Below are 27,380 nucleotides of genomic sequence, written 5' to 3'. Positions count from 1 at the left end.
GTCCCGGTCGTCAACGAAGGCGGTTACCCGGCACCAACCCGGCCCAACTATGACATGGTGCATCTGACGCGGTCGACAGCACCACTGACAGTGGTCGACCGGCAAATCGCATGCAGAACCCCGGAACGGCGGATGGAGAATCCATCAGCGGCCACCGTACAGTCTTACAGCGGCCTAGAGGACGGCAACATGAAGCCGGACCCCAGGTACGGAAGTGGACCGGACAGCCAACCCTACCAGGCGGAGGAGCGCGAACAAAACGCGCCACTCTACCAACAGATTGCTGGCCTCCTGCTCCAACTACAAAGGAGTCAGGACGAAACCCTGCAAGCCGTCGACACACTGCAGAAGAACCACACCGTAACTCTGCAGGCTGTCGACGCGCTAAACCGTCGGATCTCCGATCTGGAGCAGCATCAGTCGGAACCACCTTGGACGGATGCGAACCGGCCAACTGGACTGCCGCTGCAGGTACCTACCGGACCGGTAGTTCAGTGTCCAAAGAACCACGGACCGGCAACGGTGGCGCCACATAAGCAGCCACAGCCGACCAAATATGTGACCTTCGACGGAACATCACCCGAAGGAAGGGTCATCACGCCGACTAACACGTCGGTGCCGTGGTCAACAGCACCACAGCCGCATTATCCGGCCTCTTACCCGTCCGCGCTCCATAACGCAGCCGCCGGAGAAACCAGTCCACACATGGAACGAACAAGTTCCCCCCTTGACATAGACGATCCGAAATGTCTGAACCAACCGGAGTTCAACCTTCAGAGAGCACGCACTCGGTCATACAACACGGCCGACTCGCAACTAGGCGGGTATGGTGGCCAACCTGATCCGGCCGGCTACCCGGAACAACACAGCCGGGTGCAGCTATATCGACCCACAGAAGGTCGACAGACTCCACTTGGGTTGCAACCTGGCCTATACGGAAGAGTCCCCAACCTACCTGAGGGATTCTATCCGGAGCCACCACAATCAGCTCAAGTATCACCTCCGCAAGCGAACGGACACGATGGTCAACTAGAACCGGCTCGTTATCTGGCAGGTTATCCGGACCAACAAGGTCGGATACCAAACGCCAACCCACCACCCGCCCTGGATGTACAACAGAATGCATCAGTGGCACCTCAACACCCTCAGCATCCGGAGGCTGGACACGCGTTTAATCAGGAGGAGAGGGACGGCCCAGCGATCAGCTCACACGAACGATGATACGAGCATGTGCCCGCGGACGTAGACAACCCTTACCGGACTTCGACGGCGACCACACCAAACTTGATGGTTGGATGAAACAGATCCGTCGCCTACACGCCGAGGCCCAGGAATGGTTTGAGTCGGATATCCGCTTTATGACCGACCTTGCTGCCCAACTCAAAGGACAGGCTGAAGAATGGCACAGACTGGCTGCAGCCGACGAACCACTTGGCGGATGGCCAGTAAATCTGTGGCTTGCGAAATTCGAGGAGCGGTTCGCGGACAAAAATAAGGAGATTAACGCTTTAGCAACGATGGCTAAGCGGAAATACCGTTTCGGACAAGAGACGCCGGAACAGTACTACGATGCCATGATGAGTATCAAATCTCGAGTCCCATCCATCACCGACGTAATGGCGGTCCACTACCTAAAGGAGAACATCCTCGAACCCAAACTACGGGAAGCTCTGGATATCTGGATGCCGGCGACTACGGCAGAGTTCCTAAAGTACATCCGACAATACACCACTGGAAAGGCAAAATACGATGTACCGTATGGAGAAACCATCGGACAGAACCACTCGCTGGCCCACGACAGACCGCAGGTGGTGTATTATGTGACCCCACATGGGTCATCCCCCGTGCAACCCGGAGCCCCACTGCTCTACTTCGGCAGTAACGGAGGCTCGGGTCAGTATACGGCTCAGCCACTCGCTGGCCAGAACGGGAACTCCGGCGGAAGACGTAACAACGGAAACGGCCGGACAAATCGCGACCAAGCAGGAGGCGCCGGACAGAGCGGTCAAAGCCTCGCTGGACCCAACCAGAGTCAGCGGAACCAGGACGCATATATAAACAGACAGGAAGGTCTGTTTCGGCAGTGGACTTTCCAGAACGGAATAACCTGCGGCCACTGCATGTGGGGAAACCACCACAGCAATGCCTGCGCATACGCCAACGTTGACCCGGCCTGTAACCCAAACCGGAACTGGTACATGGACTGGCGTCAGAGATACGACGCCCGCGGCCCACTTGGCGCGGCAAATCCGAACCGCGCGGCCTTGGTCCCACCGCGCCCACATGGCGCTGGTCGACCCAGTGGCAGAGCCAACCGGAACTGGCAGCCTGGCACCGGAAACGGAGCCAACGGTGGAAACCTACCGGATGGCGGCGGACACAACTATGGATCGGATGAACAACAGAATTTCACCGGTCAGATGCAGCAGCCCACCGCTCTGCAGCCCTCATATTATGGACCGACTGTCTTTCCTTCCAATAACGGCGGCGGAATGACCTTGGTCTATCCGACGGAAAACGACTATGGTCAGTGAGCACCGGTGGCTCAACTGACCTCCTACCACCCACCAAAGCACCGGACAAAGACAACCCTGTGTATCGCAACAAAAGCGTCACAGGGAGAGCGAGAGAAACCGCTACGAAATCCACAAAAGGCGCAAACAGAAGCGCCGGTAAATCATCATCCCACAGAAGGACGTCAATTGGACCACGCGGTTCCCACAAAGGAACCGTGTTAACCGTCAATGCCGCAAAGCCAACCGCAGCTGGATTCACTAGAAGCGCCAACAGACGTGCCGGTGAATCATCATACGGCCAGACGACCATGGTCGAATCACACGGAGCCCACAAAGGAACCGTGCAATCTGTAACAACAGAAGCCGCCCGCATGCTTGACGACAATAACGCCGTCATATCGCCCCGGATATGGTCTGTGACTACCCGGGAAAAGTTTGGCCTACCTTCGACGACGGAGTTTCCAGGTAACCTAGTAACGGTGATGCCTCAACCCACTTCGGAAGCCGACAATGGCTTCAATGCATCTCTGTCCAATAAGAGGCCACCGATTGGACGGCACGGTGCCCACGAAGGAACTGAGCCGACTGGTAGCAAGAACGCTGCCGGGTTGTCTGGTGCCAATAACGGCGCTGGATCGGTCAGCGCCAATAACGGCGCTGTGCCTTGCGGATTATCTGGCGCCAATAACGTCGCCAGACCGGCCGGCGCCAGTAACGACGCCCTGCCATCCGCATCGCCTGACGGCAATAACGTCGTCAGACCGGCACGTGCCAATAACGACACCGTGCCTCCCGTACTGCAAGGCGCCAACAATGTCGCCCCGGCAACCGGACCTCGTGGTACAGCCGAATGTTGCCCCACGACTCATCAGGACACAATAACGCCTCCTGGACTCCCCACCGTTAGTGCAGCGAAGGGAGTTTCCGCCAAGAGTACGGAATGGTCCCCCGGTAAAACTCCGGTCAAATTGTCTGCCATAATTGCGAACATGGTTACCTCCCATGGGCTTGAGGAAGGTAACCGCATTACGGCAACAACAACCGCTGACTACAGGAGAGCTGATGTTCGTACGCACTACGATGGGATCGCGACCTGTCCAACTGCGCACAGCAGAAGCCAACCCGCTCCACCGGTCACCAGCATAACGGAGTATCCGCACGAAACGGAACAACCTGCTGGTCGGACTTTGAAACCGTCTACATCGGTGGCAAGTCTATCCCGATACCAGAGGCATCGGGCAGTGTCGATACACGGGTAAGCCGGAATGTGCACACCGGAGACACCCGTCTCACCTGCCAGGATCGCACCGGTGAAGGGCAGAATGCCGCCAGAGCATCAAAAGTCCACCACGTTGGAACGCACGGATCAGCACTAGAGACGATGAAGTCTTTCCCGATACCAATGGTGGGAAGACCAACAAAAAAGCAACAGGCCGGCATGATATCAGTGGAAGAGTACTGGATGGACGAATAGCCAATGACCGACCCATATCCCTTGCCTGGCAATTATCAACCAGTCCCCACTTGGGACTGAAAGCCGAGAAACGGCCCAGCTGAGAAGCAGCAACGTCGAGAAACGACATGGATACCCGGAACTTACCCCAAGACTAACCTTTTCTTGCCCGCACGGACAGTTGACCAGCAATTAGTCGGATTCTTCGGCTGGATTCGGCTCGAGGTCAGACCCGGAGCAACTCCGGCACCTTCACCGTAACGTCACATCCCCGAGGAATCCTCCGGAAAGAACCGTGCAAACAGCCAAGTTCCCGGCAAAGCGAAATAGGTCAGGAGCACCTACTTGGCGCTCCGACATTCTCTGACCTAACTGAAGGAACTCAGCTGAGCTCACACAAAGCTCAGGAGTCGGTAAAGACTACGACAGTCACCGACATCGGACGCAAATCCCCAACCAGATGGATGAAGCGCAGAGGTCGACCTCACCCCACTCGGGTAAGGCGACTTCACCGACCTAGAAGGACGGTCAACAGCAACCGACTTTGAAGGTCGGACAAAAACAACCGATAACGGACGTCGGTCAAGTCCAACCGACCACAGAAGTCGGTAGGGCTTCACCAACCTCGAAGGTCGGTCAACAACAACCGACCTCGGAGGTCGGTCATCCTCAACCAGACAGGAAGGAAGACCAATCGTCACCAACTAAGGACGTTGGCCAACAGTCACGGATAAAGGAAGTTGGTAAAATTCAACAGACCACAGAAGTCAGTTGGATTTCACCGACCAACCAAGTCGGAAAACTTTCACCGACCAAGGTCGGGCAACAGCAACCGACCTTGAAGGTCGGTCAGCATCAACAGAAGATGGAGGTCGGACAACAATCCCCGACCAAGGAAATCGGTAAAGTCCAACCGACAACAGAAGTCGGAAGGATTACACCGACCAAGAAGGATGGATGTCCATCGACCGAACAGGTCGAACCTCACCCGACAACAAAAGTCGGAATTGAGATCGGGCAACTCCAACCGACCTTGAAGGTCTGACAACAGTCACCAACCAAGGAGGTCGGTCAAGTACAATTAGCCTTCTTGGAACAAAAGCCGGCGGATAGTAGGTCGGATACGGAAGTCCAGCCGGCAAAGCGAAAAAGGCTGGAGCCAACAGATGCTCGGCCGCCTCAAGCGCAACAGACTGCACCGTAATGCCGTTTCGCTACCATAGTCGACCACAAAAGTCGACCACATTGATGGGTAGGACCTCACGCAGAGGTCGGCCTGAGCCGGCCGAATCAAAGAAGAAACCGGAGCAAACAGACGCCCGGCCACCCAAGACTACGACCGAAGAAGTCGAAAGGAGCAGACCGCTGCCCAGACGCGACCATAATCCTGATTCGCTTTCTTAGTCGACCTCAAAAGTCGACCCGTTAATTGGTCAACTACGACTATGTTACATGTCCCCACTTGGGATTTAGCGTCGTCCGTACTAGGACACAGCTCTGAAAGAACGAAGGAAGTTAGCCGGATTCTTCGGTCGGACCCGGAAACGCGTGGTCAGACCTGGATACTTCGGTTCTTTCACCGTACCGGTACGTCCTCCGAGGAATCCCTGGACCGAACTGGGCAACCGACCTCACTTCCCCAGCATGGCATGGGCACATCAACAACCACATCTGCTTCGACCGGAGACAACAGACGCCCCGGCTTGCTAACGTAGCATATCGTGAACCACGTTCTGCTACCGAAGAAAATAACTCCGGCCAACCGACTCCGGAGCATAGACTGAGAGGATTACGCTAACACTGTACGGAACCCCGGACTCCGAGCGTTCCCTACAGTGTTTGCCTGGCACCCGTGGCCGACTTTGGGACCGGGTAACCGACCAGTGGCTTTCGTCACCGAACACGGTGGTATCCTCATCGGTTCGGAATGTCACATGGTTCGGAATTGACCACAGAAGTCAAAACCGAACTGTTACGACATGATAGAAGCGGCACACTCAAGGCAGGAGCCAACAAACGGATTACGCCCAGAGGTTTTACCCGCAGACCGCGGCCTTTAACCATGATCAACTACCTCAGTCGACCACAGAGGTCGACCATTCCCGAGGTGGAAACTTGGACCTCCGCATTACGACTCGGGTAACTTAACCGACCACAGAAGTCGGTGAAGTTTCAACTTACATCCGAAGAAAGTCGTATCAATTACTTCGGCAACCGGACTCCGGAAGTAAGAACCAAGAATCACTTGGACCGCAACAGAGCGGATCGGGTCAACTACGACCTGCTACCCAAAATCGACCACAGAAGTCGTTTACCAATGGTAGCCAACCTAAGAAAACGTCAACACTCGACCAACCGACCTCGACCTGATGGAAGCATACGGAAGTCACAAATCGGATCGCCTCATCGAACAGGCCACCTTTATCGACGACAGAAGTCGATAACGACATCCGCAGACCGCGGGAACCACGACCTTAGTCTGGCCGGACCTTAGTCTGGCCGGGGCTCCCGACGGTTTAGTTGGCTACCGGTGTACCAACGACTCCGCCGACCCACTTCCCAGGACATACCAAGGGAACATCCTAGGCAAAGCGCTAGTGGTCGCGAACTGCACCCCCAAGCAGACCCCACCACGGACGGGTAACGTCTTTTCCCAACGGAAGTGGCAAGGCGTCACCGGTTGTGGAACGCAACAAAAGACTCCAACCAGGAAGTGAAGGTCTGATTCTACCTCAAAACCTTGCATGTGCCTGAGGATGGAAACGGGCAGTCTGACATAAGTCGGGGCCCGAAGCACAACGCTGCCAAGGCGCGAGAACTGCACGCTGGTTTCAACCAAGGGATTACCTGGTTAAAAGGGACCACATAAGTCCCTTGACGCCAAAAGCGACCAGGATTGCATGCTGGCCAACAGACGCCACGGTAACTGACGAAATCGACGGAACTTGGACCCGTCCAGAGGCAAAAATCTGATGTCACATGGCTCAACGGGACAACCGACCAACAGCGACTAAGAACCGACCCAGAGCATGTTAGAGGTACGAACCGGACCATCGCTCCAGACAACTTTGCGGGGCTTGGGCGAATGCTCAGAGGCCTGAAACGACCTCTTAATGTATGGAGTCGATCATGATGAACAATCACCGACCTCGGGTTGGACAACATTATACTCGACCTCAGGTTGGATAAAGCGAAGCGACCGACAACAGAGCTCGGACGAATGCCAGGAGTGCATGCCGAATGGCCAACAGACGCCATGGAACCGCCAAACTTGACGGAACACGGACCCGACCCAGAGCATGTTAGAGGTACAAACTCAACCATCGCTCCTAACAACTTTGCGGAGCCCGGATGGACGCCCAGAGGCTTAAACCGACCTCTTGACGGACGAAACCGACCTCGATGAAGAATCACCGACCTCGGGTTGGGTAACATTATACCCGACCCCAGGTCGGATAAAGTGAAGTCACCGACAATAGGTCGGTTATGAGGAGGATTCAACCAAAGCGGACTTGTATGGCTCCACTTGAGCCTGCACACCGCAAAACACCTCGGTTAAACATGGAATCACCGACCTCAGGTCGGATAATATTGTAACCGACCTCAGGTCGGCCATGGGGAATAACCGACAACAGGTCGGTGGATGGACTCACCATGGAAGATTTTCACGGAAAACGATTTCCGGACGGATAGATTCGACCTAAACGACCTTGTGTGGTCCCACTTGGACCTGCAATTATGGAATCATCGACCTCAGGTCGGATAATATTGTAACCGACCTTAGGTCGGACATGTGCGGATAACCGACAACAGGTCGGTGGACGGAAGATTCTAACGGAAAACGACTTCCAAACGGATGAATTCGACCAGAACGAACTTGTATGGTCCCACTTGGACCTACAAAAGTATAACTCGCCTTGGTCGACCTGGAACACAGGATAACCGACCTCGGGTCGGATAACATTGTAACCGACCTCAGGTCGGATACGTGAAGTAACCGACAACAGGTCGGTGGATGGAGACACCATTGAAGATGTCCACGGAAAACCACTTCTGGACAGACGAAATCGACCTCGGTCGACCTGGGAAACAGGATAACCGACCTCCGGTCAGATAACATCGTACCCGACCTCAGGTCGGACAAGCCAAGTAACCGACAACAGGTCGGTAGATGGATATCCTTTGGAAGATCTCCTCGGAAAACGACATCCGGAAGGATGCATTCGACCTTGCTCGACTTGGGACACGGAATAACCGACCTCAGGTCGGATAACATTATCACCGACCTCAGGTCGGATAACCGGTTTAACCGACCACGGAAGTCGGCTAAGAACACCGGATCGTTAAGAACCGCTTGGAACACCAGCGGATTACCCGGATTACAACCTTCTAACGGATCAGTACTAACGTCACGTGGTAATCGACCTCAGGTCGTATAACATTACCACCGACCTCGGGTTGGATAACATTATACCCGACCTCAGGTCGGACATCAGAAGTCACCGATAACAGGTCGGTGAAGGATAACCAAACTGAAGATTGGAATTGGAAACGACCTCGAAATGGTTTCATTCGACTTAACGGGACTTGTTTGGCCCCACATGGGTCTAAATAACACGGTCACCGAGGTCGACCATGGAGGTACGTTATCACCGACCTCAGGTCGGATAACATTAAGACCGACCTCAAGTTGGATATCCATCCTAACGGACAACAGGTCAGATGCCAACAGTAAATCATCAGTGGATGGAAGGAACAAGAAATTCCGACCGGACCTTCGAGCCAGTTCGCATCGGATGAAGTCATAACCAGGCTCGTGGTAGCAGATTGAACGGTTTCGACCGTCCACATTTTATCGGCATTACCACTTGGCGACCACGGAAGTCGCATGACACAAGTACGGTTTTGTCCGACCTGAACTCTGGAATTCGGAACTTAGCCGGATTCCCCTGCCGCTGGTCAACCTACCAGTAGGCCGACCGTGGTCAACCGACCTCAGTCTAATTCCCTTATTCAGAGAGGATACTTCGGCATTCGCCGCAACGACAGTGCCTCTCTCTCCGAACGGACGGAAACGAGTCGGTTGTAAGTGTCAGCCGTGCTTACCCGACCTTGCACAAGTTACCGGTTACGTTGGGTAATCTGGGAACCGACGCCCCGGACCTGACGTACAGGACTGCATTTGGAAAGAAGACCCCGTGAAAACTCAAGACCCCGTGGACGTCATCCTAGTCGGAATAATCTCTAACCAAACCTGTTTTGTGTTACCTTTGTGCTCACTGGAATTGTGATTAAACTTTATTACATTTTTTCTTTCGCGCTGTTTAACCGTCATTACACTTTTCTTTTACGTTCTCCGAAGCCAACAGAAGCAAGATGCCTGCCGACAGAAGCATTACCGGCCCAACGAAACGCCCGAGCGGCTTCCAGATTTGCGGCCGTGAGTTGCTTGCCTCTCATGGGTCTGGAAGTGAAGGATGGGACGGTCAACAGGACACCGGACTCCCACTGGAAGAGGACGCGTACCGGCGACCCCACATGGGTCGACCGGAGAGGTGCGACGCTGGCGCGGTACTGAGTCGGAGCATCCTCGCAGGAGCTCGGATTCCCGCCCAGAGGCATGTTAGAGGCACGACAGCCTGCGTGGTAGATACGCCACTTTGCGTATGCGTACCAACGCACACATGCTGATTCGCCCTCTCTTGTACGTACGTGAGTGGCTGCACTGCACTCTCCGCCTAGCGGATCCACCGCGGGCGCACTCACTGAGCATACTTGCTCTCTCGTTCCTCTCTCGCTGTATGACTCAGCGCTTATACGCTCGCGTTGGATACGAGTCCAGTCTGCGCATCACATTCGACATGTCTGGACAGCACGACGTTGCCGCCAGCACACTTCTCTCTACATTTGATTACGCTCTAGAACTTGCTCTCAGCAACTTGACGTGCTGATTTTGCATAGCCAGACATTGGCTCTTGGTTCTTCCTCTCCCGCAATCACGCGGTATTTGCTCCCTTTATCTGTCAATAAAGCTCACTGTGAGTCCCCTGCGCTTGCCTGTCACAAACATTTTGCGAAAATAAGTACTGTGAACTGTGAGAATGCTACGGTGACACGAAATCCCTAAAGAGTCTTCGTCGGCACCTTTCAGCACCACGTCACACAGTATCCCTGCGGTTCGCAGAATCCGCAGATCACGATGAAAATCCAAGGTTCTCGCCGTAATGCACATAGTTTTCGCGTTGTTCCCATAAAGATGGCCATTTTGATAGTCGTCACCAGATCCGTTGGGTGCCATCTTTAATTCATGCAACATGCAAGCACTTCAAGATAGTCACAAATCAATTCAACACAGTCATACAAAATATAATTCGAGTATCTCCAGCTGCTTATCTAACGTTTTCAGTTTTTCTGTAGTCGACTATTCGGTGTATCTGCATGATTATTTTGTAATGATAAACAAATTCGTTAAATCCTTCGGTTTTGGCATGACGACGATGATGTAAAAACTAAAATTGTAAATAGTACAGTAACAGTCGGATAACGTAACCGGCAACCGCCTGTAGGTCGCGAGGAACCGGATCAAACAAAAGCTCAGGCCTTCCGGTCTTACGGAAATGGTTCTAATCGCAATCTGCTGTCATTGCTTCTTTCAGAAGCAGTTTTCTTTCATAAAAACAAGATTAAAATTTATTTTAACACGCTTTTCATCGTTCGACATTAATATTCGACGAATGGGACCGTTTAAAGTCAATTCTAACGAGTAAAACAATGTTTGTCGCAAAGCTAACCATCCGGAAAACAAGTAAGACGGAAGTGGCACTTTACCACCAGTGAAGGCGGTTACGTGAATGTTGAATGAATCTGTTCGAGTATGAGAACTCGTGTAAACTGAAGCTCTTTGGGGACGAAGCTGTCAACAAAAATTAGCAGTCTTCCTTAACCGAAATGATTTGGGAATTGGGCCGCAGTTTTCGGGTACTACATATTTTGGAAATCTTTACTGTTTACGGTTTACTCTGTTATCACGGTAAAACTCTGTTGGTTCAAGCAGTCGACCAGTATGATCTCCACATCATCGTCTAGACTCTATACCGTAAACTTATATGCGCCTCGTTCCAGTCGCACTGGAATCTTAGAATCATTTGAAATTTAATCATTTCACACCTTCCCCGCAGAATTTCTGACCATGACCACGAATCCCCCTTCGATAAAGGCCCCTTAAAGAGCAGATCCTCTGCGTTCGCAGATGACTGACTGTCTACGGCAAATGCTGAGCAGCGCAGACTTGAGTGATGTGCAGTTCACCGTGGGTCGCCAGTTCGGCCTCCTCAACAACTTCCCCGCGCACAAGTAGGACCGCCTTAATCGTTCATCACAAGAGCGAGGCAGCCTACGTAATTACGGAATGATCACGGATGTGGGTTCTTGCAGGCTTCTCTTGGCGGCTCGCAGCTCCGTCTTCCGAGCCATGTTCTTCGGGGGCTTGCCAGAGAAATGCCACACAGCACTCGACATCCCCGATATCCATCCCGAAGCCTTTGCCAATCTGCTCAGGTATGTGATCGGGACGAAATATTCAATCTTCCCTAACTGACTCTGCACTGTAGTTTCATCTACACGGATTCAGTTAGAAATCTTAACGCGGACAATGTCTTCGCGACGTTGAGCTGCGCTGATAAGTACGATGTGCCGCAGCTGGTGCAGATCTGTTCCGACATGGTCACCAACCAGCTGAATTTGGAGAACTGCTTGGCCGTTTTGGAAGAGGTAGGCGTCATTGCCAGTTCTCCAATGCACCCACGTACGGCAACGACAAACCCGGGCGTTATGGTGGTTGTTGTGATTTTTGTGCAGGCAATTCCTTGGCATGCCGAGGAGATAGTGCACAAGTGTCTGGATTTCGTGGATGCCAAGAGTTTCCGGATCCTGCAGTCGGAGCAGTTCACGACCATCAGTCATCATGTGCTGCAAATGATTCTGCAGCGCAGCACGCTGACGGTGGAGGAGAATTTTGTGTACATGGCTGCTGAAAGGTACGGCAGGATTTCGATTTTATTCACATTACAAACGCTCTATCGATGGAACTACTACTGGTAGTTGTATATAAGACTAGCATTTATACTGCATATGGTATTTTAACTATTATAGTATTTTATTTTATTTGCTTATACTAGCATTTATTTATAGTAACAGATTACCCCCTTACGCGCTGTTATTTGAACAACGCAAATAGTAGCAAGTGAGCCGTTGCATGCCTGATGTATTTTTACATTGAAGTTTTTCAACCACTATTTTATTGTATTTTCTGATTTGCTGAGTGGCAGACTGTCTAAACAGTTACAAATCATTCTAACGTTGTGCAGCTACAGTAGGTTGTAGAGTTTACTGTGTAAACCAGTGCGTAAAATTTTTGTGGCCTCTTTTCGAAGTCATGCTGTCATAGCAGAAGCGTGTCTAATGCGAAAAATGCAAGGAAGTGCGCCTGTATTGTTAGCTACATCTTGCCGCTAGCGGATTGCGTATCCCGTTTGACAAATGCGCGAAATGCCACGATTACCGCATCTACCTGCATTTTATTGCTTCAGATGGGCAACAGCGGCCTGTGCTCGCAACAACATGGAACCATCCGGCGCCAATCAGCGGCACATGCTGGGCGATGCTGTCTTCTTGATACGATTCCCATTGCTGACCCCTTCGCAGCTGGCTGATGGCCCCGGCAAGGTGAGCAGGCGTCCGTGGCACCCAGACGTTAAGAATTAGGTACTGATTATTGATGATACGATGTATTTGACAGAGTGATCTACTGAATGAAGCGGAAATCTCTAGCATCGTCATGTACCAGCATGCCACCGTCAAACCGCCGCTTCCGTTCCCCGTGGAACGCCGTACGGGACCCCCGCCACTGGATCCGCTAACGCTGCGCTATGGAGAGGACGTCTTTGTGAAAACCGGGAACTGGGACCGCTGGGAGCCCGCCCGGGTGACCGGATTTACTCCGCTGCAGGTCTTTGTCGTCTGCTGCAGCGGTTCTCACTGCTTTCCTGTCGCACCGGAGCAAGTGGTGCGGGGTGCGGATATCCTACACCAAGGCCAAGCTCTGCAAGTGCGCATTCGCAGCGGTCGTCGCTACCGCTCCATCAGTGCGACATACGACAGCCTGGTGGGCTGTCGTCATCAGGTCAGCGCCGACGGACAGAACACCGTGGCGTGGTTCCACGATTTGCAGCTGCTGGACAGTCAGGTCGCCTCATGGAAGGCCATCAATGGAAAAATGTAGAAAATGTTGCTGTGCAGTCTGTGCAGTTACTTTCTACGCATTTGTGCATATTTGGCAGTAGTCATCTTAATGTCATTGCTGCAAGTTTACCAAAATTGTCGTGGCTTCGGTTTTTGTAATCGTGAACGGTGAATACTGCGAGAAACCGTGATGTGTTAGCAATAAATTTTCGAGACCAACTCAAAAACGCGTGAGAGTCTGAGATGTATTCGATGAGGACCAGCTTTCACCGAATACATCTCAGACTCACGCGTTCTTACATAGCGACACAACCGAAAGTCTGTCTGTCGCACGGTAATTCCTGTTCAATAAATAATTTCGCAAGTTATTCATTTTCCCGCACGAAAGCTGACTGATTCTCTCTCTAAGGTTAACAAAACCGATCAAGTAATTAAAATTGTAGTTCAAAGCAAGTCCAACTTAAACTGGAAGCCCAGCGTGTGTGTGTGTATACATGTATTACTTAATTAAATTGTTTAGTATGCTTAACAACAGGCAACGCCTTGTGTTCACAGCATCTAAATGAAAAGTTCATTCCAGTTAACATGAGACGGACAAGCTCCCAAAACCCTTTGAGCCTTACAATGTTGAATCTCGAGAGTGTCGTTAGTTTGCTTGGCAGACATTTTATGAAGCTGATTAAACAAACAACAAAGGCTTGTCAGTTCAAGCCACCATAAACAACAGTAATATGCGCATCACAGATGCAACAGGTGATTGACTAACTGGGAAAATTGCACTTTAACACAATGGTCTCTTGAATGAAGCAGAAATCTCCAGCATCCACAAGTACCACGAGACGGCCGCGAAGCCGACGCCTCCATTTCCGACGGAACGCCGCACGGGACAGCAGGCGCTGGACCTGATGACGCTACGCCCCGGCGACGACGCCTTCGTCCAGGCCCGGGCTGGAGGCTACTGGAAGCCAGCTCGCACTACCGAAGCCTCCCCCAGGATAGAGTCGTTCCAATGGTATAATGATGAAGTCGACCGCGCTGGCCCTCCAAAGATAGTACTACGGGGTGCGGATATTTTGCAGCCTGGCCAGCCTCTGCTAGTACGCCATCCCAAAGTCCCTGGTTACCGGATGGAAGACGCAGTGTATGACAACCGGAGGGGGGATCGGCACCGGGTCAGCTGTAATGGAGAGAGCTTTGTGGTGTCGTTCTCCAGTTTGACGCTACCGGATAGTGAGGTCGTGTCATGGAAGACGATCAATGGGAAAATTTGATTACCGGGCAGTTTGTTTGCAGACAGTTGAACCTTCTCCGCACTTTTCTACAAATAAAGGTCACTCTGTTTGATGTCACGCCGGATTGTTTATCAATGTTATGGTGTCATTTGTATGATGTCATCATTCGTATGATGTTTATCAATGTTATGGTGTCATTTGTATATTTTGCTATCTTTTTTTAAGTCTCTTGATTTTTTGGCATCTGCCGCCAATATAAGCGGGAATGCATCGCGACTTTTGAGAGCTGCGGTTTGGTAAGAGCTGCTGTTTCGTTGAGAGTTTCGAGTCACGGTTTCACCAATAAAGTCCATCGCTGTACACGCTGCAGGAATCGCTTTCCACTCGTAATATCAGAGCTGTCACTGCTTTTTTGGCTTGTACAAATATTGTGAAGAAGCGATTTGGCGAGGCTTTTTCGTTTTTATACCGCTGACATGACCAGTAAGCTATGATAAAACGAAACTGAAAATCGTAAGAAAGAAATTAGCCAAGCCGTGAAGGCGAGCGTTATATGTGGTGACTTGCGCTAGCGACGGTCACAAATTAAAGTTATTAAACCGCAAAGTGTGGTACAGAAAAACAGCGTTACAACACACGGGAAGTGTTTCTATGCCCATGAATTTGCACACAAGGACTGCACGCACTGCCAGTGTTACCGATTCTGTATAAATACAGCAAAGCTTACCGTGATACACAAAGAAAGTTCCGGAGGGCCAAAATGTTTAACAAAGCACTATATACACAGGGCACATCCATACTCGGTTGCGGCCGATGTACCGTCGCTTACAAATGTGTTCAAAGACATCTTTTTTTAAATCCTACCGTGATAACCTTCTATTTCTAAATCCAATCAGCACGATATGCTAGCTGAAAGCAGGCTTTACTGAACAGGCACCGTTTCACCATTGAGATTCTGCTAAATGCTATTAGCCAGGTGTCGGAAGAGAAAATTATCCGATCTCGCAATGATATGAACAGAGCTCTTCAAAGTTTAAGAACTTCACAGATTGTTGTCATAAAAGACGTCGTCCAATAAGCTGCTGAATTTCTATGATAGCTAGAGAGCTTGTTTGTCCGTTCCTTAAAGGGTGGCAATAAAACTGCAGGAACATGTCCAAGCATCCAAGTGAAACTGGGTCGACGATTCCTGAAAGTCGTGATCCAGGATCGGGCATAATCCTGTGTATAAAGGAGATGTTGTCCAGCGGAGACCTGAGTGACGTGAGCTTCACCGTGGGACGCCTGCTCGGCGAAGCGCGGAATTTTTCGGCTCACAAGTAAGATATTCCCAGTGGCTTTCGCTCTGCGAACTGCAGTCTCCTCATTCCCTGACTGCGCGCAACAGCGAGTACAACTGTATTGCTGTCACACAGGGTCATCCTGGCGGCCCGCAGTCCCGTATTCCGCGCGATGCTTTATGGCAGCCTGCCGGAGAACTGCGACGCTCCCATCGACATCTCCGATATCCTGCCAGAAGCATTCGCCAATCTCCTCAGGTAAACGGCCGTGAGCTCAGATTTCTTGTGCCTTCTAAATTTTCGAAGGTCATTTCCAACTTCTGATCCGTACAATTTGCAGCTTCTTGTACACTGATGCAATGGATGCTCTGAGCATGGACAACGTCCTTCCGACGATGGGTTGCGCTGACAAGTACGATGTGCCCCGCCTGGTTGCGATCTGCTCGGACTTCGTTATCAGCCAGCTGAATCCCGAAAACTGCCTGGCCATGTTGGAAGAGGTATACCTGCTTTCGCATCGGGCGAATATGTAGTAACATTGTAGCTAATCACATTTATTCGGTGGTTCGTTTTGCCAGGCATTTTACTGGAATTTCGGCGGTGTGGTGGAGAAATGCCTGGATTTCACGGATAGTTGGAGTGAGGCGATTCTGCAATCGGGACACTTTACGAACATCAGCCAGGAGACACTGGAGATGATTCTGCAGCGCAACACATTGTCCGTTGAGGAGAACGAGATATACGTGGCTGTTGAAAGGTAAACAAATCATTTTCAACATTTATATCTAAGTCGCCAGAGCGTTTTATAAGAATAGAATTATAAATACCGTAAAATTAAGCGAGAATTCATGTATATTGATATCAATGTTGTGTGTTATGCAGCTGGGCAAGGGCGGCATGTTCTCGTAATGGCCTGGATCCATCCGCCGCCGCTAACCGCCGCCAGATGCTTGGTTCCGCTTTGTTTCTGGTGCGATTTCCACTGATGACCAACGCTCAGTTGGCTGACGGTCCCGGCACGGTGAGTTATCGTTATAGGTGACCTACATTAATCGTCCGTTCTAAATCGTGCTCTTTGGCAGAGTGGTCTCTTGAGTGAAGCGGAAATCACCAGCATCTTCCTGTTTCTGAATGCGAGAGTGAAGCCGCCGCTGCCGTTTTCCTCGCAGCGCCGCATCGGAAGTATGAAGGTGGATCGGAATTTTAGCCGGGATTCTTCTACGTTTCCGCCTGGAGAAGATATGGTTGACTGGTTAATTTGCGCTTCGTCAAGTCAGCCTAGCATTCCTCGACCCATTTCTTCAAAATTCGGTGTAGGCCGCGGGTTTTCTTTCCGCTAGATGTTCTGTAAGGTGTTTTGCGTTTTTTGATTCTTGGCGTGCGTTCGTGATGAAATAGCGGTGTTCTGAAAATGCGAGCCAGAATACCGTCTCACCTGGATACCGCTGTACGTCATATAATTTCGTTACCGAGTTAGAGTTTTGCTAACGTTAGCCAGTAAACGAAATCGTTCTGCTAATTTTTGGCTGTTGGTGTGACAAAGAATAAACTTCTCGCCAACTACCCGTAACAAGCCACACGGCCGATCCTTTCTGTGCAATGCCGGCAGTGAATATTACCGACTAACACAATAGATGGCGATTTCCGCGGCTATGCTCTTTTCCACAAAAAAAACAGTGCGGATTTGTCTTGTTGCCGACGTTGTCAATGATAATGTAGCTAGTGCGCTCATTAAACTAGTACTTAACTTCCGTACTCGATTGCGCCGCCGGCCGATATACATCACGTATGTACTCTGTATGTGCTAAAACAGATTTAAGAGATTTGTATCCTAAATCGGATTGGCATACATGCTGGACGCAGGCTTTACTGGCCAGTCACTGATTTATTATTGACTTTTTGCTAAATGCTTCTAGCAATCCGTCGGAAAAAGAAATTTATTTCGAAATGATATGAGCCGAGCCTTTTAGCAGTTTAATTATAAGGACTTCGCAGTTTGTGGTCATAAGCAACCATTTCGTCTCATATCGGTCCAATTTCTATGGTAGTAACGGCCATAATTAAAATTATTATTTGCCCATTTCTTATTTGCTAGTAATAAGATAACGGAATCATGTCTAAGCAGCCGTGTAAAACTGGGACGGTGACTCCCTATGGTCCAGATCCAGAAGCGTGCATAATCCTGTGCATGAAGGAGATGTTATCCAGCGGAGACCTGAGTGATGTGCGCTTCACCGTGGGACGCCAGCTCGGTCAAGCGCGGATTTTCTCGGCTCACAAGTAAGATATTCCCAGCGGATAAGCTCTAGGAATTGCACCTATCCGGACCGTTCGAAATACAGCGAGTATTGCTACCACACAGGGTCATCCTGGCGGCTCGCAGTTCCGTATTCCGCACGATGCTCTATGGTAGCCTACCAGAGAAATGCGACGCTCTCATCGACATCCCCGATATCCAGCCAGACGCATTCGCCAATCTGTTTAGGTGCGCGATCGGGATCTTAAATTTATTGTGTTTCTACTGCAACTACTGCCCTATCAGTTTTTGACCTTTGCCACAGCTTCGTGTACACCGATGCAGTGGATTCTCTAAGTTTGGAAAACGTTTTTGCGACAATGGGTTGCGCTGACAAGTACGATGTGCCACGGTTGGCTGAGATCTGCGCGGACTTCGTTGTCAGCCAGTTGAATCCCAACAATTGCCTGGTCATTCTGGAACAGGTGCGTCTTCCTTCAACATCAGGCGACTACGAAGTTGATCACATAGATTGGGCGGTTTGTTTTGCAGGCACTTTATTTTGACGATACGGTGCAGAAATGCCTGGATATCATGGATAGTTGGAGTGAGGCGATAATGCGATCAGAGCACTTCATGGGCATCGGCCAGGAGACGCTGCAGATGATTCTGCAGCGTGACACATTGTCGGTTGAAGAGAACGAGATCTACGTGGGTGTTGAAAGGTAAACAAATCACTTTCAACATTCTACATCTAAGTCGTCAGAGCATTTTATAAGAACAGAACCATAAAAATCATAAAATCTGGCGAGAATACATGAACTGTTACAGTGATATGAATTTTATGCAGCTGGGCAACGGCGGCCTGTTCTCGTAATGGTATGGACCCATCGGCCGCCAACCGGCGCCAGATGCTCGGCTCCGCTTTATTTCTGGTGCGATTTCCACTGATGACCTGTTCCCAGTTGGCTGACGGTCCTGGCACGGTAAGCTGCCGTTAGAAGTGTCTTTACATTTTACTAACTTTTAAAGGGTAGTGTGTCGCAGAGTGGTCTCTTGAGTGATGCGGAGCTCTGCAGCCTCTTCATGTATGGGAATGGCAAAGAGAAGCCGCCCTTGCCGTTTTCTACGCAGCGTCGAACCGGAAGCAGTAAGGTGGATAGCAATGCTGGTTCGGGTCCTTCAACCTTTCAGTTTGGAAAATACGAAAACGCGGATGATTAAGTACCTTTCGCCGCTTTTGTAGCCAGTGCCGGGCAGGTCTGGCATAACCGGCGTCATGACTTCACCTCCGCTTCGTCTGCACAGTCGGTTTCGCTTTTCTTCCAGCAACTGTGCGGGTCGCCGGTCTTTTTTGTATGTATTAGAATGTGAAGCACATTTTTCTGCATCCTTTGGTTCTAATCTTTGTAGTGTATACTCTCCTTTGGTTCTCGTATACAATTTAAGTAATTTTGTCGTGCACCCGTCTCCCTTGGTTACTGTCCAGTTGTGTAGCTCCCAATCAGATCGTTGTACGGTTGTAGTGATAATTATGAGAAGAATGGGCCCGTTATTGCTAAATAAACAGCCAGCAGTGCTACAAGTATCAGTTTCTTCGCAATGCGGACCGCCAGGAACTACGTAGGAAGGCAACGAAAAAAATATTTCTTTACTACAGTTTGGTTGACGGGCGGCACTTGCTGCCGCCCCACCGGCGATTCCGTCAACCGTGCAGGATTTATGAATGCATTGTGCAGCTTTGAGAAATTTCTTCAACTCTTCAGTTTCTCATAGCAGTTCAGTGCGAGTGCAGGTTATTTCTGATCAAGTTTTCGGATTTTCTTGACTTGTTCTCACTGCTGGAGAATTCTTTTATGCACTCGATCATTCCCGTGTGAATTTTCATCCATCCATGACAACTCATCGAAACTCACCGTAAATGTCGTTTAATCCGTCTTCATCGATGGTTCGTGAAGGGCCAAATTCTGAGCTGACGTTAGCGGACTGCATACAGCAAATGTTGCGCAGCGGAGACCTGATTGATGTGCACTTCACCGTGGATGCCAATTCACCCCAGCCAAAAGCTATTTTGCGCACAAGTAGGAGCACGTTGCTACTCAACGTTGAAAGGCAACTTTCTTCTGTTTCTGCTGCAAAACGGTTTGAGTTCCTGCAGGTTCGTCCTTGCTGCTCGCAGTACCGTCTTCCGCACGATGTTTTATGGGAGCATGTCTGAGAAAGGCCAAACTATTTGTGATATACCCGATATCCATCCTGACGCATTCGCTCAGGTATGTTACCGTTAAAATTATGGCTTGCAGAGTTAACCTTGCGGTTTTTGTATTGAAGCTAACCAGTATTTCCAGTTTCGCGTACGCCGATGCGGTTCAGAATGTCACTGCGAAGAACGTCTTCGCGACATTGAGCTGCGCTATCAAGTACGATGTGCCTGGGCTGGTGAAGATCTGCTCCTCCTTCATCGTTAACCGACCCCGTGCCGATAACTGTCTGACTACTCTGGAACAGGTACGTACTACGTTGTATGGTGTGCCGCATTATACAGGAAACGATGTGGCACTCACTGGTGGTTGGTTTCTGTAGTTAGTTCACCGCAATGCTGACAGCATCGTCCAGAAATGTCTGGAATTGTTGGACGCAGAGAGCGATGCGATACTGCGATCGAAGCAGTTCACGGCCAATGGCCATCAGTCCGGCGACACTGCGGATGGTTTTAAATCGTAACACACTATCGGCTGACGAGAACGCAGTATATCTGGCTGTTGAACGGTAGGTAGAGAAACGAATCATGAGTCTAGAAGCACGCTCGCCTGATTTTGAAATTCATGGTTTTGATGTTCGCATATTTCGATGTAAATTACTTTGTAGATGGGCAGCGGCGGCCTGCGCTCGTAACGGCAAGAGCTCCTCCGCCGTTAATCGGCGTCAGTTATTGGGCGACGCGGTCTTCTTGGTGCGGTTTCCACTTCTAACTCCGCTGCAGCTGGCAGACGGTCCTGGCAAGGTGTTTTGACTTCACGACTTCGTTTACCCGCTTTTTTAAAGTTGCGGATTAAGTTATCCGTGTCATTTAACAGAGTGGGCTCCTGACGGAAGCGGAAATCTTCAGCATCTTCATGTATCACAATGCCAGCGCTAAACCGGCACTGGCTTTTCGCACCGAGCGTCGTACTGGATCGCAGAAATCTGTTTCACTACCATTTCGTCCTGATGAGAATGTCTTTGTGCAAACGGCGGAAGGAAACTGGTGGTTGCCAGCAAGGATTGTCGCGCTGAACGGGGTGCAGGTGGTGTTTATGTGGTGTCGGTGTCGCATCGGTGAACAAGACGCAACCACGGCGGACAAGGTGGTGCGTGCGACGGACATTCTACAACGCAACCAGTTCTTGCAAGTTGATGGATTTGGCGGTTATCAGCCTGCACGCTATTTGAACGCCGAGGCGGATGGTTTGCATTCGGTTTTCCGGGGTGAACAGCGCCGGAGCGTGTACTTTAGCAACTTGGCGCTGTTACGTGATCAAGTGGCGTTGAGGAAAGCAACCAGTAGGAAATTAAATAGATTTGTTTGTCAAACATACAGTGATCCTCTGAATCCTTTGAAGCTTGTTTGTACGATTGGTAACCCCAGAAATCGCAACTTGGTGTGTTTGCTGGCCTTCGTTTTATTTTGTCAGTTAAAAGCCGACGAAAGTGTATTCAGCCATCTTGATGTAGTTTATTGGTAACATAGCGTATTGACTGCAACTCTAACAGTTTCTAATGAGTTTACTAGTTTCACTAGTTCAATCTGTTTATAAAGGATATGTGTTGGATTGTGATGAAGAATAAAAAAGGGTCACAATTTTGGTCACAAAGCCAACCGCACGGAAAGAAGGCAGAGCTCCAGCAATGCCATGTACCAGAACCTCCGTGGAACCATCCCTCGCTTTTGCCGCGCAACGCCGTACGGGACAGAGGTCGTTGAACCTACGCTGCCGGTACACTCATTAGAAAATACGCTCGGAAAGCCGTTTGGAATATCATTTATTTCAACTGGTCATCGTATTGACTGGTACAAAAAAATGCGCAGCACCAAAACCTGTCAGCTGCGACAGATCTCATTACAGTTTTCCATTAGTCTTCTTCCATGAAACCACCTGACTATTCAACAACTTCAAACAGTCGAACCAGACAATGACGTTCCGTCCACTGCAGCTAACCCGGTGCTGACTACCCTCCATGCCGTCATACGTTGCATCCTGGTGACTCACACTGGATACAGTCTGTACTTGCAGCGGCTGGCCCTGTTCCAGAATATCCGCCGCCCGCACCACCTTGTCCGGCGTGACCGTTCCGCTGTGACTGCTTCCGCAATAAACAAACCCTACCTCGGACGGATTGAATGCGGTAGCGCGCGCCGGCTCCCAGTAGTCTCCTCGCACGGTGGGTATGAAGACGTCCTCTCCATAGCGCAGCGTCAGCGGATGGAGCGGCTGCTGTCCTGTACGGCGTTCCGTGGGAAAGACAAGGGACTGTTTCGCTTTGGTTTTCTGGTACGTGATGATGCTGGAGATTTCCGCTTTGTTCAGGAGACCGCTCTGTAACCAGACAATTTCTAAATCAGAGCAAACTCAGAACGAGCGATTACAGAACTGGTTAGCACAATCATCATCAGCTCATCTTCGAGCAGATCCTGACTACCGTTTGTACCTTCACAGGACCCTTAGCCAACTGGGAGCGTGTCATCAACGGGAATCGTATAAGAGAGAAGACATCCCCCAGGATCTCTCGTAGATTCGCGCCGGATGGATTCGTGTTGCTACGAGCACAGGCTGCCGCAGCCCACCTGCAAGGATTAACATTTAGCGGCATCTAAGAAACGCCTTTGCGAACGACACATCTGCCGAATGAAATGGTTCCCATTACAGTAAAACCATTTTAGTTATTACCATCAAACTTGTATACGAGCTCGTAGCTCTCAGATTTGCATCACTTACGTGGGGGAACTTTGCAAAAAATACTAGGCACCCGGAACAAAGCCGCACATTACCGATTTATTTGCAAGCAAACAAATAATATTATTCGAAACGACTTTTCGCGCCTTCAGGCAGCTAAGGATCCGAAGATTGTCAGGTAATTTCGTACCTTTCAACAGCGAGCCAGACAACGTTTTCCTCCACGGTCAGTGTGTTGCGCGACAGCATCATCCGCAGTGCCGCCGGACTAACGGCCGTGAACGACTCCAAATGCAGAATTCGGTAACTCCTGGCATCCACCAGTTCCAGACACTTCTGCACTATCCCGTCGGCGTGCGATTGTATTGCCTGGAAAAACAACACGCACCACTGAAAATCTGAGAAACCTAAGAAATCTACGAGTCTAGAAAATTATAAGAAGCACTGCGAAATCTAATGAAACCAAGATGGTTTAGTAAAACGAGACATCCAGATTGTTCGACATGGTGGCGGTCGATGAAATGACAGATGATCACGCTACCCACCTCCTCCAAAATGTCCAGGCAGTTCTCCGGTTTCAGCTGGCTGATGACCAAGGCAGAAGAGATTTCTACCAGCTGTGGCAAATCATATTTGTCAGCGCAGCTCATCGTGGCGAAGACATTGTCCAAGGTGAGATTTTCCACCGTATCAGCGTACATGAAACTACGAAGTGCACGTTTATTAGACTAATGTTTTCATCACGACTCACGAGTGCAGTCAAATACCTGAGAAGATTGGCAAAAGCTTCCGGGTGAATATCGGGAATGTCGAGGACAATTTGACAGTTCTCAGGCAGACTCCCGTAAAACATGGCATGCACGACGGAGCTGCGAGCGGCCAGGATGAGCCTGCAAGAATTCACAAACCCCGAAAATTCCGGATCAGCAAAGAATATTGTGCCTGCACTGTCGGCTGTTCGACTGTCAAAATGGTCGTACTTGTGCGCGAAGAAGTCCTTGGTTTGGCCGAACTGGCATCCCACTGAGAAGTGCACATCACTCAGATGTCCGCTGCGCAACAGCCGTTGCAGGCAGTTCGCCACCTGGGACCCAGGACCTGCTCGATCAGGATTTGCCGAAGATGACGGATTCATGGAGATGATGGTTGGTTGCTCAGCTTGCTCTATGGGAAACTCGACCGATGATAAAACTGGGACATGAAGATGATCATAGAATTTGCTTGGACAAATTATGGTTGTCAGCTGACGAACTGTTTTTTAGCAGCTCAATGATCAGCTGTTCAGAAAAAGTGAACTACTGTACTCCGGCCTCTCAATGCTGGCATCAACAACTGTCTTTCACGTAAATGCCCTACCAGGCCGGGAGAATTTCCAGTTCTGCAGCGCGCTCTAAAAGTTCCGCTGTAGAATCTTCAATTTCTGGGCGACTGGCATAGCGGCCCGCAGTGATTGCGCCTATTAAAAATTGCGTGATGTACATAAAAGCATATTATGGGTCATACAGATACTCATAACTCATACAGAACCAGAAGTGCATTTTGCATTCCTACAGATACTGGCAGATCGGGACTCGCTAGTGACGTTTTCCTGTTGATATCAGGATGCTAATATAGTTTTTCTAAACAGCTTGAAGAATTGTTCTTTTTGTTCTAAATCGGTTTATCAAGTTCAAGTGTAAATGGCTTTTAGCTTGTACAATTTGTCAATAAAATCATTGATTGAATATAGTCTATTAGGGGGGATCCATAAATTACGTACGCAGCGAACCAGGGAGGGAGGGGTCCAAAAAGCGTGACAAGCTGTGACGGCCTCGACGAACCCAGGGGGGAGGGGGTGGTCAGCTCTATATATTGCGATTGAACGAACCAGGGGGGAGGGGTCAAGCAAATGTGACGGACCGCTACGAAGGGGGAGGGAGGGGTGAAAAAATCGTGGTTTTCTGCGTACGTAATTTATGGATGCCCCCTTAAGTTGCATACGAAGGGATGACGGTAGCGCATTTCACCAATCCCTGTACTTGAGCCGGCTGGAGTATGTCGTTGCGGCAATACATACGAGGAGGGGGTAAATGAGCTCGATGCACCCTAGCAAGGGGTAACAGAGTTGTTTGTGCCGACTGCAACAGCAGCCACCAAGATTACAGGCAGCGTCATTGAACACGCAGTGTTTTGTTTCCATAGATAGCAACTGAATCACTTCTGTTTTGCAGATTTGGGAACGAAACCAAGCAAATAACATTCCAAAAGAATCAGAAAAAATTCACGAGATTTTTGATACTAAACAAGTTATGACTCATGGTGCAGGACACAAGTTATGGACATTTATGTTTCTCGTAGACACAGCATAGAGTTTGTGCGTGGAACCCAACCGTTGATTCGAATTCTATGCTATGTCTACGAGAAACGCAAATGGCTATAACTTGTGTCCTGCACCATGAATCATAACTTGTTTAGTATCAAAAATCTCGTGATTTTTTCTGATTCTTTTGGAATGTTATTTGCTTGGTTTCGTTCACAAATGTGCAAAACAGAAGTGATTCAGTTTAGCATACAAGTCTATGGAGACAAAAAACTATCGGGCTCAATAACTGCTTCAGGTGTTCTGCGTGATAGCACGGGCTGCCGTCTCTTGGTGGCTGACCGTGTTGCACAGTCACGGGCACAGATAACGAGCTCTGTTACCCCTTGCTCGGGTGCATCGAGCTCATTTACCCCCTCCTCGTATTGGTATGTGAGACGAGGCTTCACTAGCGTTCACGCCCGTGGCGCTAGGCGCTACGCCTTTGGATTATGGTCTGTGTTGTGTCTCGCTTCTTTGGATTGCTGCTTTATAGTGGGCGCGGCATAGCACGTGCTGCACAGTGATGCACACTGTTGAATGAGCTCTACGCTCTACGATCGAGCTGCGCCGATCAGTGTTGATTTTCTGTTAGGCAGACTTGTCAATATTATTAAAAGTTAGCGATTACGGTGCGACGTTTTGTGTTTCCGCATAGCTCGCGATCCAGATCGTATCGCTCACTCCACAGGATAGATCCCGTTTCTGTCTCTGTCTCTGGATCCATTCTGGATCTAGCATTAGATGGTAGCAGAGCCGACAGCGGTTCTCTGACTTGATTTGTGTCAGGCAAAGTTGGCCTGTTATTTGATGCGAAACCCGACCAGTAAGGCACAGGTCTGTTCAACAGCAAGGCGCACACCACAAGCGGTGCAATTTCCTCAACGGAACGCGGATTCCACCAGCTTTGGTTTTCGGTACAGTGTCTTCAGCGAAGACCTGTGCTGTTTCCTCAGCTGTGAAAGAGTGCTAGATTTCAGTCGTCAGTGTTCCTCGGTGTAGAGTCTTCAGCGAAGACCTACACTGGTGTCACTGATACTCGGCAAGGATTCAGCGAATCCTAAGCCGTGGGCCACAAGCGGCGAAGCGCTAAAAGGGGCGCACGGATTTGCCAGATCAGACTCCTCCAAACTGGAGTAGAGCATTACTGTTGCTACGGCACAGCCGGCACAGTAGCCTACTAATAGTGCGAGGCACGCTACGGAACAGCGGCGACGCGGGAACGGAGTTGGAAGAAGAATTGGATCATCTGGATCACTCTCCCCGTGGAACGGACGGACGTGGAACGGACAGACGGTGAACAGGTAGAAAAACCGTTATTAATTACGAGATTGGCTAGTTGATAAATTTGGCAATTCCTATTGGTCCGTTCTGAGCTGAGCGTAGATGTAGGCGGAGTTTTGCACGCAGCACGCATGTCTGGCCGTTGACCGTGACGTCAGGCTAATATAAAATTTAAATGGTGAAACGTGATTGGTCAGTTATCTGAACTGTGATTGGCTGAAATTTGAACTGAACATTTTGAGCTAGCAGACCAATCAGAACGAGGTAAACAACCCGAATGGGGATTTTCCGTTGAACTTGAGCGATAATGGGAAATTTGATTTGAGATGAGATAAGTGAGTCGGAAAGTAACCTTTTGAGTTGAATTGAGTCGGAAAGTGACCTTTGAGACCAGAACAGGACTTTTTGACCTGAAAAGTGACCTTTACTGAAAAGGTGGAATTGACTTAATCGATCTATCTAAGTGACCTTTAAGATCTGGAAGTGACAAACGGTGACCTTTAACGAAGTTGGAATTGAGTTGATTAATAGTACAGCGATATCAGTAGCTGTAAGATTTCATTCGCTAACGTACTCTAAGCTGTAAAAGCGGTTTCGAAGTTTTGTCCGAAAGTGACCTTTTAGGGCAAATCTCTCGAACTTTTTACCAAAAAAGTGACCTTTAAACGGGACTTAGTCGAAATTTTTCAACCAAAAAGTGACCTTTAACAAAGACTTTGAAAAATTTCAAAGTACGAAGTGACCTTTAGGATACTTGAATAAACCATACAATAACGTGTGTGTGAGAACAATTGGCAGGAGCGTCCAAGTTATCCGATCAACATGGACAAAGACCAAGAGGAACCGACATCCAACAGCAGTCAGGGA

At 49.8% G+C, this 27,380-nt stretch overlaps 5 protein-coding genes across 6 annotated transcripts in view; 4 read left to right on the top strand and 1 right to left on the bottom strand.

Moving 5' to 3' along the window:
• The window catches only part of LOC129595281 (serine/threonine-protein kinase fray2-like), a 90,810-nt gene that overhangs the window by 41,380 nt on the left and 22,050 nt on the right, over window positions 1-27,380 (top strand). The window contains exon 1 of one of the 2 annotated variants that reach the window (XM_055492232.1): window positions 25,819-26,533. The exons of the other annotated variant lie outside the window; for it this stretch is intronic. The gene's annotated coding sequence lies outside the window, so the exon portion shown is untranslated. Of the gene's footprint in view, window positions 1-25,818; window positions 26,534-27,380 lie in introns of those variants that run through there. 2 annotated transcript variants of the gene reach the window in all.
• On the top strand, window positions 10,876-13,415 carry LOC129595284 (BTB/POZ domain-containing protein 6-B-like). Its single transcript, XM_055492237.1, has 7 exons — window positions 10,876-10,947; window positions 11,148-11,322; window positions 11,404-11,526; window positions 11,580-11,739; window positions 11,827-12,005; window positions 12,558-12,693; window positions 12,767-13,415. The coding sequence occupies exons 2-7, from the start codon at window positions 11,219-11,221 to the stop codon at window positions 13,247-13,249; spliced, it is 1,185 nt and encodes a 394-aa protein (XP_055348212.1). The 5' UTR covers window positions 10,876-10,947; window positions 11,148-11,218; the 3' UTR covers window positions 13,250-13,415.
• On the top strand, window positions 15,491-17,061 carry LOC129595299 (BTB/POZ domain-containing protein 6-like). The gene is made up of 6 exons (XM_055492255.1): window positions 15,491-15,760; window positions 15,857-15,979; window positions 16,062-16,221; window positions 16,300-16,478; window positions 16,604-16,742; window positions 16,804-17,061. Exons 1-6 carry the CDS (start codon window positions 15,594-15,596, stop codon window positions 17,059-17,061), a joined length of 1,026 nt encoding a protein of 341 aa, XP_055348230.1. The 5' UTR covers window positions 15,491-15,593.
• On the top strand, window positions 17,835-19,181 carry LOC129595298 (BTB/POZ domain-containing protein 6-like). The gene is made up of 6 exons (XM_055492254.1): window positions 17,835-18,001; window positions 18,084-18,206; window positions 18,283-18,442; window positions 18,510-18,682; window positions 18,808-18,943; window positions 19,005-19,181. Exons 1-6 carry the CDS (start codon window positions 17,835-17,837, stop codon window positions 19,179-19,181), a joined length of 936 nt encoding a protein of 311 aa, XP_055348229.1.
• On the bottom strand, window positions 22,019-24,152 carry LOC129595283 (BTB/POZ domain-containing protein 6-B-like). Its single transcript, XM_055492236.1, has 6 exons — window positions 23,872-24,152; window positions 23,659-23,781; window positions 23,437-23,596; window positions 23,082-23,260; window positions 22,647-22,782; window positions 22,019-22,534 (listed from the first exon to the last, which is right to left on the bottom strand). The coding sequence occupies exons 1-6, from the start codon at window positions 24,024-24,026 to the stop codon at window positions 22,058-22,060; spliced, it is 1,230 nt and encodes a 409-aa protein (XP_055348211.1). The 5' UTR covers window positions 24,027-24,152; the 3' UTR covers window positions 22,019-22,057.

The sequence above is a fragment of the Paramacrobiotus metropolitanus genome, unplaced genomic scaffold, assembly GCF_019649055.1.
Source record: "Paramacrobiotus metropolitanus isolate TYO unplaced genomic scaffold, Prichtersi_v1.0 Parri_scaffold0000076, whole genome shotgun sequence".
NCBI lineage: Eukaryota > Metazoa > Tardigrada > Eutardigrada > Parachela > Macrobiotidae > Paramacrobiotus > Paramacrobiotus metropolitanus.
Note: the sequence above shows the minus strand (reverse complement) of the source record. Positions and strands in the feature narration are given on the sequence as shown.